Genomic DNA, 12408 nt, shown 5'->3' with positions numbered 1-12408 from the left:
AATTATTCTATAGCAGGGCCAGTCACACTCTCTCAGTCTCAGGGGCAGGCAAGGGCACACACCCTCCTTTTCTAAAATGGAGGGGGGGGGGCTTTCATCTGCCTCTTGCAATTAATAAGAAACAAACACCTCTCCAGTCCAACTGCAGTCTTGGGACCTTTAGTTTTGGGGGGCCAGCCCCCTCCCATCCCAGCGACCTGGGGCAGAGGAACTATAACTCCCAAGGGTGCACTACAAATCCCAGGACTCCGTGTGCGTATTTGAAGAAGAAGAATCCTTGCATTAAAAATTAAAAGAGTTGGCTTTGCAGCCATTTTTGCAAAACAAACTGCAACATTTGCAACATTTGCAGCACAGGATGGATGCAACTGTGCTTTCTGCTGTCTTCCTTTCCCCTCCCAAACAGAAGCCTGCTTGGCTAACCCAGCCCCATAGAAGGCGGGGCAAGGCTTTCTCTCCTCCCTCTTTTGTGGCCTATTCCAAAGGGAAAGAAAAAGGAAGGATCAGGGGCTCTTTGCTTGCTTCCTTCCCTTCTCTTCCCTTCCTTCTTTTGGGGTCTGCTGCCCCCCAAGAGAAAAGGAGGAGCCCCACTTCTTCTTCTTCTTCTCCTTCTTCCTCCAGGTTCCCAGCTGGGCGATTCCCCCCAAAAGGCACCATGAATGTATTCCGCTTCCTGGGAGACATCTCTCACCTCCTGGCCATCATCATTTTGCTGCTCAAGATTTGGAAGACAAGGTCCTGCGCTGGTAAGAAAGGAGGAACCCAAAGGGAAACCCTGCTACAAGCAGCATTGCATTTTTCAGTGTTGCAGTTCTTTAGGGGTTTAAATTTCCAGGAAGCATGCCTTCTGCAAATCTGGAATGGCTCCTGGGAAGTGATGAGGTGGCTTTACTATTTTAAAACAAAAGCTGTGTGGATCTGCATCCACACTGCAGGAATAATCTGGTTTGAGCCCACTTTAAGAGCCATGGCTCCATGCTTTGGGGTGAACTAATATGAGTGTGTTTTAATAAATGTATAGACCATCCACACTGCAGAAATAATCCGGTTTGATGCCACTTAAAGAGCCATGGCTCTGTGCTCTGGGATGAACTCTTAGGAGTACAGTATATTTTAATGAATTTGTAGACTAGTCACACTGCAGAAATAATCAGGTTTGATCCCACTTTAAGAGCTATGGCTCCATGCTTTGGGTTTCTGGGATGAACTCTTATGAGTGCGTTTTAATGAATTTATAGGCTGCATCCATACTGCAGAAGTAATCAGGTTTGATCCCACTTTAAGGGCCATGGCTCCATTGCTCTGGAATTCTGGGATTTGGAGTTTGTGGTGGCAACAAAGCGGAGCTCCCATTTTGCAGCTCCCATCCATCCAATGGTTGTTGTCATATATTTTAATCTGTATGTGAACTCTTATTAGTCTGAATTTGTAGGTGGCATCCACACTGCAGAAATAATCTGGTTTGACATCACTTTAACAGCCATGGCTCCATGCTCAGGAATTCTGTGCTTTGTAGTTTGTGGCAGCACCAGAGTAGAGCTCTCATTTTGCAACTCCCATCCATCCTATGTGGTTGTTGTCATATAGTTTAATCTGTGTATGAACTCTTATTAGTCTATTTTAATGAATTTATAGGCCGCATCCACGCTGCACAAATAATCCGGTTTGACACCACTTTAATGGCCATTGCTCCGTGCTCTGGAATTCTGGGATCTGTAGTTTGTGGCAGCACCAGAGCAGAGCTCTCATTTTGCAGCTCCCATCCATCCTATGTGGTGGTTGTCATATATTTTAATCTGTATATGAACTCTTATGACTGTATTTTAATGAATTTATAGGCACCATCCACACTGCAGAAATACTGTAATCCAATTTGATCCCACTTTAAGGGCCATGGCTCCATTGCTCTGGAATCCTGGGGTTTGTAGTTTGTGGTGGCACCACAGCTCCACTCTGTGATGAGAATTGTGATGGGAACTGCAAAATGGGAACTCTGCTCTAGTGCCAGCATAAACTACACATCCCAGAATTCCAGAGAATGGAACCATGGCCCTTAAAGTGGGATCAAACCAAATTATTTCTGCAGGGGGTGCATGCTTTTCAGCACCAAACCCCCCCCCCACACCTATCTCTAAACTTGTCAATTGCCTTTCCTTTAAAAAAGGTGATACTCCTGTTTGACCCAGTTGTTTCTTGGCCTTGTTTAACACACCAGAACAAAATTATATATACATTTTTAATAAAACGTATGCACAGAAACTGCTAACTGGCCACTGTCTTCACAAAACTAAAGATTTCCAACTTGTGGGTTTTTACAAAGTGAATACATGCTCAGAGGAAGGGAATTTTTTGCACAAGGATGACTTAACCTTGGACACACCCATTCAATATACACTGCAGAAATAATCCAGTTTGATACTACTTTAACTGCCATGGCTCAACAGTGTGGAATTCTGGGCATGGTCGTTTGGTTATACATCGTGGAAGCCTCACAATCAGTGTAACCAGACATCCTCCATGTCCAGGACACATCCTACATTTCCACCTTCTGTCCAGGAGGGATTTTACAATGTCGCCTCCATTTTGAGCAGGATGAAGAAGCACAGATTTACAGTATATTTATATTAGGTTTTTTTTCCAGCTTTGAATGTCCTACACTTTGTGGTGCCTTTGTGGCTATGATATCTGGTCATCCGGCCCACATTGGGAATGATTTTCAGCAGTTATGCACGGCAGCTTTAAAGGAATCCTACACCTGCCGTCATGGAGGAAGTTACTCGTACTTTAACAACTTAATTAGATTTTTACTTACATTATCCTTTCCACGTCTTCTTGAGATTCTGTATACAACAATTTAGTTTTAGGTTGAATGGGGTCCCTGGAATGTATTTAGAGTACTAAATACTTTTCTTTGGAGGGAAAATGGATCAAAACAGTGGCTTAGTAGAAAGCCAGCATGACATAGTGGATTGAGTGTTGGATTACGATTCTGGAGACCAGGGTTCGATTCCCGGCTTGGCCATGAAACCCATTGGGTGACCTTGGGCAAGTCACACTCTCAGCCTTGGGAAGACAATGGCAAACCTCCTCTGAACAAATCGTGCCAAGAAAGCCCTTGATAGGTTCAACTGTGTTGTTGTTGTATGCCTTCGACCCTAAAGCGTTCGCCTGTCATAGGGTTTGAATCCTCTCTCAGCCATGGAAACTCAGTGGGGACTTGGAGCAAGTCACACTCTCTCAGCCTCAGAGGATGGCCATGGCAAACCTCCACATAAGAACCTGCCAAGAATACCCTGTGATAGTTGGGTTTGCATGGCCAAGCCAAGATGTGAACTCTGGTCTCCAAAGTCCTAGTCCAACGCTCAAACCGCTATGCCACACTGGATCAGGTTCACCTTAGGGTTGCCATAAGTCGGAAACAAATTGAAGGCACACAGCAACAAAATTGGAGAGTGTAACTTCTGCTGTAGGGACTTGGGTGTCTGTGGTGTGTTCGGTGCAGCATTAAGAAAGAGAGGAACTCACCATTCATTTATTCATGGTTTGAGATTTCATTATTTTATAGCAATGCTCTGTAACCCAAACATTAAAACTGCTTTTTTTGGTGGAGAAGGTGTGTTTTTATAAATCCGTGGGTGTCCTGGCATTGGAGGAGCGGGGAGTGTTGTAACAAGAAGCATCCAAGTGATTGTTTCATTTTGTCTGCAGAGTGTAAAAACAGTGTTTTCAAGACTTACAAACGTGGTTGGTGCAGTTTGGATGTCAAGGTTCAGTAGGTAGAACGATGACGTGGAAACAAGTTTGGATTAGATTGGATAAAGTTTGGCTGATCTCCTCCTCCTGGAGGAAATAAAAACCCTCAGCATTTTTAGTTGCCTAGGTGAAGCCAGATAGTGTAAAGACCAAGAGAGATGAATGGAGAGAAGCCAGAGGCCTAGCTCTAGTGTGGATTTCCTTAGGCCTGAATAAGAAAAAAATAATTTGTAGAGCAGAACCGGGTTTGCATCCACACTGGAGAACTAATTTCGTTTGACACCGGTTTGGTGCCACAACAAACTACCATTCCCAGAATTCCATAGCATTGAGCCATGATGGTTAGCATGTTATCAAACCGGATTATTTCTGCAGTGTGGATGCAAGCCCGATTCTGCAACAAACTACCATTCCCAGACAAGATCAGGCTTGTTCAGGGTGGTATGGCCAAAAGCTAGACAAGATGCTGGACTTGGTGGCATTAGCAAAATTGACCAACTTCGTTAGAGGCAATGGTATAAATGAATTCATAAAAATCTGGAAACCATTTATGGATTGTATTAAAAATCTAAGGGGATATACAGATGTCCCTCCCGATTCTCAGGGGATCAGTTCCGGACCTCCCTGCAAATCTGGAAAAATGCAAATGTTTGAGTCACCATTGGTTACAATGGCAGTGCACTCCTTGGGTGTGTGTGCCATTTTGTTCCTCCCCGCTTGTCATATGTGAAGGAGCGAGACCGCAGACTCCCAAGTCCATGAACATGGAGGGATGAGTGTAGTTGTACAGTGGGCCCTTTGTATATGTGGGGGATCCATTACGCCCATATATACAAAGTATACAACACAGAGTGTTGGCAGTTACAGTGGGGTCAAACTGGATTATTTCAGCAATGTGGATACAGCCCAGGGAACTTCATGCATCTGTCCTAATGGTCCACACACAGCACCCTACTCTCTCAGCTCTGGCGTTCTTTTGAAATCTTTTTAGGCCTATAAGTCAAACCTTTCTCTGTGTGTTGAGACTTCACAGGAGGTGGTGTTAGATGCCGAAACCATGAAGAGTTTTGCTTAATTCTTCCCCACATTTTAGTTGTTCATAATAAAGATAATAGGATGAGCCAGTGTAGCACAGTTGCTTGAATGTTGGACTACAACTCTGGAGACCAGGGTCCAATTCCCCGCTTGGCCATGAAAACCACTGGGTGACCTTGGGCAAGGCACACACACTCAGCCTCAGAAAGGCAGTGACAACCCTCCTCTGAACAACTCTTGCCAAGAAAACCCCATGATAGGGGTAGGGTTGCCATAAGTTGGAAATGACTTGATTCCACCTCAACATTAGGAAGAACTTCCTGGCAGTAAGTGCTGTTCGACAGTGGAATACGTTCCTTTGAAGTGTGGTGGAGTCTCCTTCTTCAGAGGTTTTTAAACAGAGGCTGGGTGGCCATCTGTCGTGAGTGCTTTGATTCTGTGTCCCTGCATGGCAGGGGGTTGGACTGGATACCCCTTGGGGTCTCTTCCAACTCTATGATTCTATGAAGGCACACAACCACAGTAAAGATATGTGTTGCTGTTTTTGGAGCAATATGTACTGTATTCCTAATGGACTGTCATGAATGGGAAGCAGGTGTATTTCACAGACCTTTCTGCTGCTGTTATGCATCACTTTCAACATCTTGTGCTTCTCTGTGCAGGGATTTCTGGGAAGAGTCAAGCTCTCTTTGCTATTGTCTTCACTACACGGTACCTAGACCTATTTACCAACTACATCTCATTGTACAACACCTCCATGAAGGTACAGGATTGATTAGACTACATCGCTTAAGCTTTACATTGGAAGTGGGTTGGAGTGAGACTAAAAGGGGAGGATGCATGGGTCAGAGGGTAAGGGAAAGGGGACAAAATGGTTAGGGATGTGGGAGGCATTCTCAGTGCCTGTTTCCCACATACACCCACTTTCCCTGAAGTACCACCATCAGCTACAGGAGTAACACAGTTCAAGACTGTATCTACTGAGTTCAGTGACACTTACTCTCAAGTAAGTGTGCAGACTTAATTTGGAAGATCATCTCCTTAGATAAAAAGAAGCTATTTCTCTCATCAGAAAGCCTCCAATGCTTATCGAAGGACGTGAATGAAAAGCCTTAGGGCCAAAACACATTACAGAAATAATCCAGTCTGAGACCGCTTTAACTGCCCTGGCTCAGTGCTAGGGAATCTTGGGAATTGTCGCTTATTGTGGCACCAGAGCTCTCTGACAGAGAAGGCTCAATGTCTCACAAAACTACAGTTCCCAGAATTCTTTAGCATTGAGCCAGGGCAGTTAAAGCGGTCACAAATTGGGTTACTTCTGCAGTGTATTTTGGCCCATAGTTAACTTCATGAAGAACAATTTGACATGGATCTTACTTGCCATGTTTGCAAAGAATAGGAGTTACAACATGTTATACGTATACATTTTGAGTTTTACAGAACATTTCATCGGGCTGTAATAAGTGTAAGGCTTTGTGAGCTTTTTCCTTGTGAGTAGTGCTGGATGTTAAAGCCAGCATATCCTTATATCAATGAAACGCTCAAAGCAAGATTGTGAGCCAAGTTAAAACAAATGAAACAGCTGACAATTTTAGGGAACAAAAAAACTCAAGTGAAGAATGTACTTCAGCGATATACAGGAATGATGTGATGCTCTTCACTGTGAGCCTAGTAGAATTAGTGGGGAGAGTTGTACCTGTAAGAGGTATAATTAAGAAGAACTTTGTTTGCTAGGGCTCTCAATGTATTCATGTATAATATTTATATGCCTCCCTATAACAGTGCGTTAATCTTTAAGGCATGTTTAGAGAGAGGGGTAGAAAGCAGTGATGTTAGATTAGGAACTGGAGATATGGTCTGGTATTTGATTTGAGTGACCCCTCTATATATTCTGTTTCCTGTAGGTTGTTTATATTGCATGTTCTTATGCCACAGTGTGGATGATCTACAGCAAATTCAAAGCCACTTACGATGGCAACCATGACACTTTCCGAGTGGAGTTCCTGGTCATTCCTACAGCAGTGTTAGCTTTCCTAGTGAATCATGACTTTACTCCCCTTGAGGTAATGTAATGTTGGAAGTTGTATGATGCTAAGTTCCAAATATGCAATGCTATAAGATGAGGGCTCCTAGTCTCAATAGTAAAACTTGTTGTTTATCCTTCTGTGGCAGCATTTGGCACTCTGACACTGTTATCTCAAAATATTGTTATCTCAAAATATTTTCACATCTTATATGTCTGATGTTTCCACTAATTTTAGCTCACTGCTTTAAATCTATTTTTGACCAGGCTTGTCCAGAAATCCACTGTATAAAAACTGGGTCTTAGTAATATCGTTTTGGGCTTAAATCTTGTTTTTAAAGGAAAACTCAGTTTGTTCCTTGGCACCAATGTGCCCATGCACAGAGTAGTAAAGCTGAAGAACACGTAACCAAAATAAGTTCTGATGCAAGTCAGTGGCATTCAAATTGTCCTATAAAGCCCTAAATGGTTTGGGCCCAGGGTACTTGGAGGACCACCTCTCCCCATATAATCCGCCCCGCACACTCAGGTCAGCCAGGAAGAATCTGCTGAAGGTCCCAACTGTGCAATGTACAGCGACCTCGCAAAGGGCCTTTTCCATCTCGGCCCCAAAAATGTGGAACAACCTTCCCGACGAGCTCCGTTCCACCACCTCCCTGGATCTTTTCAGAAAGAACCTTAAGACCTTTTTCTTTCACCAAGCTTTCCCATCATGAGATGTGATATTATGCCCTCTTCCCCTATTGTGTAATGATTTTCACAATGTTTTTGGATCAATTCAACCAAGCTGGCTGTGTAATTGTTTTGTTAATATGATATTTTTTATATTGTGTTTATTGATATGTATTTTTATGTTGAAATTTTAATCTGTATGCCGCTTTGATCATCGTGGAAAAGCGGGATAAAAATAAAAATCTATTATTATAATACAGCTGCCATACACACCTCTGCCAAAAAAAAGAAAAGAAAAAAAGAGGAATTGTCTGACATTAATTAGTGCATTATTTGTAGTAAATACGTTGTTACTATACAAACTCAACTTTTGTTTTAAGACAAAAGTCTCTAAAATGGCTGGGAGCTGTAGAGGTGACAAGACGGGCTACTTTACAGCGCTATATAAATAAAGCTTAATAATAATAATAATACTTTAGGCCTATTGAAATATGTGGAAGCAAGGGGTAGTTTACATTGGGATAAAAGTCCAAATGCATTCGTTCCTCCGCACTCATGCCTTATGGGTCTTTACAACCTCAGGTTTGTAGGGAGAGTGGTTTTTTAATGAGTTTTTAAGTAGTATAGACAAGGCCCAGACTAACTTGTTCTATTGATTTTATTGGAACTAAGGTATGACCATCTTCATCAGGATGCAGTCACTGGCTAGGAATCAGAATATTACAAGAAGGTTGTCCAATTAAAAGTTTGTGTATTCTCAGCAAGGTACAGTGGCTCCTTCCCATCCATGGGGATTCAGTTCCAGGGCCCCTTGTGGATGAGAAAAACATGGACTGTCACAGCCCATATTATTCAATAGGAGTCAACGTCCATGTGCCCATGTCACATGCCACCGTTGAATCATATGGGCAGTGGTGATCTGTGGGCAGTCGAATCCATGGATCATTAGCCTGCCATTTTCCCGGGGCCTACTGTATTAGGTTTTCCCCCCAAAACAAAATAAACCCACAGTCAATGGAAATGCTAATTGAGACAGTCATAGAAGGTTGCAACATCATAGCCGCATCAGCTCTTTGCAGTATTTTCATTGACAAATCATGTGAAAACAAGTTTTAAATCTCTGATCTGTCAAATCTGTCAGGAACCTTCAATGTACAGCAGGCCCTTGGTGTCCGCTGAAGTTTGGTTCCAGGCCCCCTTTGTGGATCCCATAATCTGTGGATGCTCAAGTCCCATTAAATACAATGGCATAGTACAATGCTGTCCCTTATATAAAATGGCAAAATGAAGAATTAAAATCCCCCCTCCCCAAATGTGCATGTTTGAATCTGTGGATAAAGAATCCGTGGATAAGGAGGGCCGACTGTAATTATGAACAGTACTCATGCCCTCTGTAACAGCTGAACTAGCAACACAATTTTGTGGATATTATGAGTTAATGCTACATAATATTTCATTAGAAATGCATGTCCCCCTCATACTGCTGTCTGTCTCTTGGATGTTTCCAGATCCTCTGGACCTTCTCCATCTACCTGGAGTCAGTGGCTATCCTGCCACAGCTCTTCATGGTCAGTAAGACCGGTGAAGCAGAAACCATCACAAGCCACTATCTCTTTGCCCTGGGTGTCTACCGTGCCCTCTACCTGTTCAACTGGATTTGGCGTTACCAGTTTGAAGGTTTCTTTGACCTAATTGCCATTGTGGCCGGCTTGGTACAAACCATACTCTACTGTGATTTCTTCTACCTCTACATTACAAAAGGTACCTTAAAAAAAGGGAAGAAAAAACTATTTCTTGATGAGCTCCCAAAGAAAGGATTCTGGGATTGAAGGCTGGGTGAGGGTAGAATGGTTAGATGGGAAACTATACATCTCAACAAGAGGCAGAAATTTTGAGTGAGAGCTGCTGTACATCTGGAGGCTCAGTAGGGGGCAGCCTACAACTAGTCAAAGCTCAGCCTCCCTGGTGTGAGATCTATTAAGCACTCCTCTGGCATTTTGTTGCTTGTAAGTTGGCAACAAATTAATTAACAGTTTGATTATCTCCTCTTCCTTTCCTACAACTAAGAAGAGAAGCTACAGTAAATAACCCACATATCCCAACATGGAAGTATTAAAATCACATTCCTGTGGGAGTAAATAAAAATTTGGTTTGGCCCTGTTAAGATTGGAGTGATCGGCTCAGTCAGGAATTTTGTTAAAAGGCTGCTGATTTTACTATTACATTTTCTCTATTCTTTAGACATGTTTAGATTTTCTGGTTTTAGGCATCATAACTTGAAGTGTCTCTGGCTGAATATTGAAAAGTTATACATATGGTATTGTTTTAAAGGGAGCTTTTTGATGGATTATATTTGATGTCTGTAGTCCTACTGAAATATATACACATCCCAGTAATATAAGCACATGTGTGTGCTTGCATATGTTCACACACACAAACGTTTGCACACATGTTTGTTCAGAAATTAATAGCTGTTAGTGAAACAAGCATCCAAAATTCTCATGTATCCTTTTTAAATTTCCTTCTGCAGTTCTGAAAGGCAAGAAGTTGAGTTTGCCAGCATAGTCCAGACTGAGACCAGCACAGGATTCTTTGGCCAAGGAAGATGAAGGGACTCTTTTCCAGGAAATTAGACACAGATTGACTTTTTTTTACCAAGTTAGTCACCTTTTGGTCTCTTCGTGCCGCCTAAACTTTTATCTGAGAGTGATTTTGGACAAAGCAATGGATGATGATTCTGCTTGAGAGACTGATATAGATGGAGGTAAAGTAGGATTCAGCTTGGATTCTAAGCAAATAACCGCTACTTCTGGGTAATATGTAGATTGTAGATTTCTCAAAACCCTTTTTTGGATCATTTTCCTATATTTCTATATTCTTGATTTTCATTTTGTTGATGAACCAGCAAAGGTAGGAAATGTCTTTTATTTGTTTTGGAAATTACCCCCCTCCTTTGCACTCATGTTTTGGGCTTTTCCTTTTGTGAGGCCTAAGGCTGTGGGGCTGTCCAGATAAAGAAGAGCGCTTATAAATTTAGTCTGTTTCCTTCAGATAGTGATGTTGATGAAGGGAATCTCATTTTTAAAAAGATTACTGTCAAGAAAAGACTTCCTCCTTTAAATAGTTTCTCAGTTACTCTTTCTTCATTTTGTATGTTATTTGATCATTAATTCCTCATCCACTTTGAATAAACATTCAAACCATTCCCCCGCCCCAGTTAAAGAGTGCCTTTGTGGAAGGGGAAGGGGGTTGAAATAAAAAGAAAATCTGTTTTCTTGGCTGTTCCTTTTGTAATCTTTTGTATTCTATTTGTGTGCACTTCTTTTCATTTCCATTCTAACCTTTTGCACTCTACTGATTGATTTCTGTTAAAATAATGGCTGGTCTTTCTCATGGCGGGTCCTATTTTACATTAAATATTGTGCGAATAACCCTTTTTGTGGCTGCCACATCTCAGGTTGCCTAATCTGTTATCTCATAGGAAAATGATAGCTTCATTCATAGGAAGCTTTTGTACTTTCACATGACATTAAAAGGTACACTTGATGAGCCTTGCTAGTGCCGTTCCTGCCAGAAGTGAGTGTAAAAAGGAAGGTGGAAGATAAATGGGCTAGAACGGACTACAGCTAGAGTTCCTGCTTGTATTGCAGCCTGATTTACAGCGCAGTCTTATATGTGTTGACTCAGAAATTAATTTCATTTCCAGCGGGGCTTTCTTCCTGCTCTTTGGCTGCATAAGACTGGAGTCAGACATAAACTGTTTTACATTTCTTTTGTGAAAGTAGCATAGAAAATTTAGAATTATTCCCTTATAGCAGGTGAAGAGAAGAAGAATCATAGAGATCTAACACGTTTCTAGTGCTTGGACCAACATACAAATGTTTCTTAATGGGATCAAGCATGTGAGAAATAGCTCAGGCTGCAATCCAATATACCTCAGCACAGATTCCATTGTATTCACGCCTGAGTTATATTCATGTATAGGTCTGTCAAAGCCACATATTTCCTTAAGTTTTTTTCTTAGACCATGAATGCAGAAAGTTAAAAACAACATTAAAAACCAGTGATCAGAGTTAGATGGAATAATAAAAAAGTTTTGAAGCTTTTTACATGCAATATGATAATGATCCCACAGCACTCAATGGCTTTTGGTTTTTATGAGTAACTAGGGTTCTGCAGTTGTATTCTATAGAAAATTGAGGAATAGATTAAATGCTCATTAATCATAGCTAGGTATGTTTGAGCGTGTGATATTAGCTAACCATTTATATCCCCCATCACACCTTACTAGTGATTGGATTCTATACATACACAGTCAGCAGAAGTTGTTAACCATTTCTGTGATCAGAGTAGCTAACAATGTAACATGTATGTACTGTACAGCCTTGAGTTAATATGGAATTTTCCCCCGACAGTCAAACACAGTAGGATTCACATGGCTCAGATAAGCAACACTTACCTGTGAATCAGTCCAGTATGACTAAAATCCAAACCTGGAATCTTCCACATCAGTTTTGTAATCTTCATTTTAACAGAGAAAGGTAACAGTTGCCAACAGGTGAGCAACTCGGTGGCAGAGAGCAAACACATCCCCATTGCACATTTTTAGTGTATTAAACTGAGTATGGTAGCCATAAAAGTTATATTCAGCTGTATCCAGTTAGGAAATACAGCTAAGTACTATGGCAGCTCTACATATGCATTCTCTCTTTTCTCTTTCCTATAGCTATAAGGCCATTGACTTCTTAAGAATAAGAAAGTATTCATAGCTACTACAGGAGGGCAGTTCCCAAGCTAGAAGCAGCAATTTGGGGCTAATTTGGTTTTAAAGAGGTGGACTAAGAATGCAGAATATGCTATAGGCATTGACTAAGGAAGTGAGTGATCAGCTACTCCACATTAACCTTGCTCTGTTTTAGCACAGT

At 41.7% G+C, this 12408-nt stretch overlaps 1 protein-coding gene across 1 annotated transcript; it reads left to right on the top strand.

Moving 5' to 3' along the window:
* Positions 1-494: 494 nt before the first annotated feature.
* On the top strand, positions 495-10757 carry KDELR1 (KDEL endoplasmic reticulum protein retention receptor 1). Its single transcript, XM_042473003.1, has 5 exons — positions 495-746; positions 5451-5551; positions 6693-6851; positions 8992-9244; positions 10014-10757. The coding sequence occupies exons 1-5, from the start codon at positions 656-658 to the stop codon at positions 10046-10048; spliced, it is 639 nt and encodes a 212-aa protein (XP_042328937.1). The 5' UTR covers positions 495-655; the 3' UTR covers positions 10049-10757.
* Positions 10758-12408: the final 1651 nt, after the last annotated feature.

The sequence above is a fragment of the Sceloporus undulatus genome, chromosome 6, assembly GCF_019175285.1.
Source record: "Sceloporus undulatus isolate JIND9_A2432 ecotype Alabama chromosome 6, SceUnd_v1.1, whole genome shotgun sequence".
Classification (NCBI taxonomy): domain Eukaryota; kingdom Metazoa; phylum Chordata; class Lepidosauria; order Squamata; family Phrynosomatidae; genus Sceloporus; species Sceloporus undulatus.
This window is presented reverse-complemented; position numbering and strand designations above follow the sequence as displayed.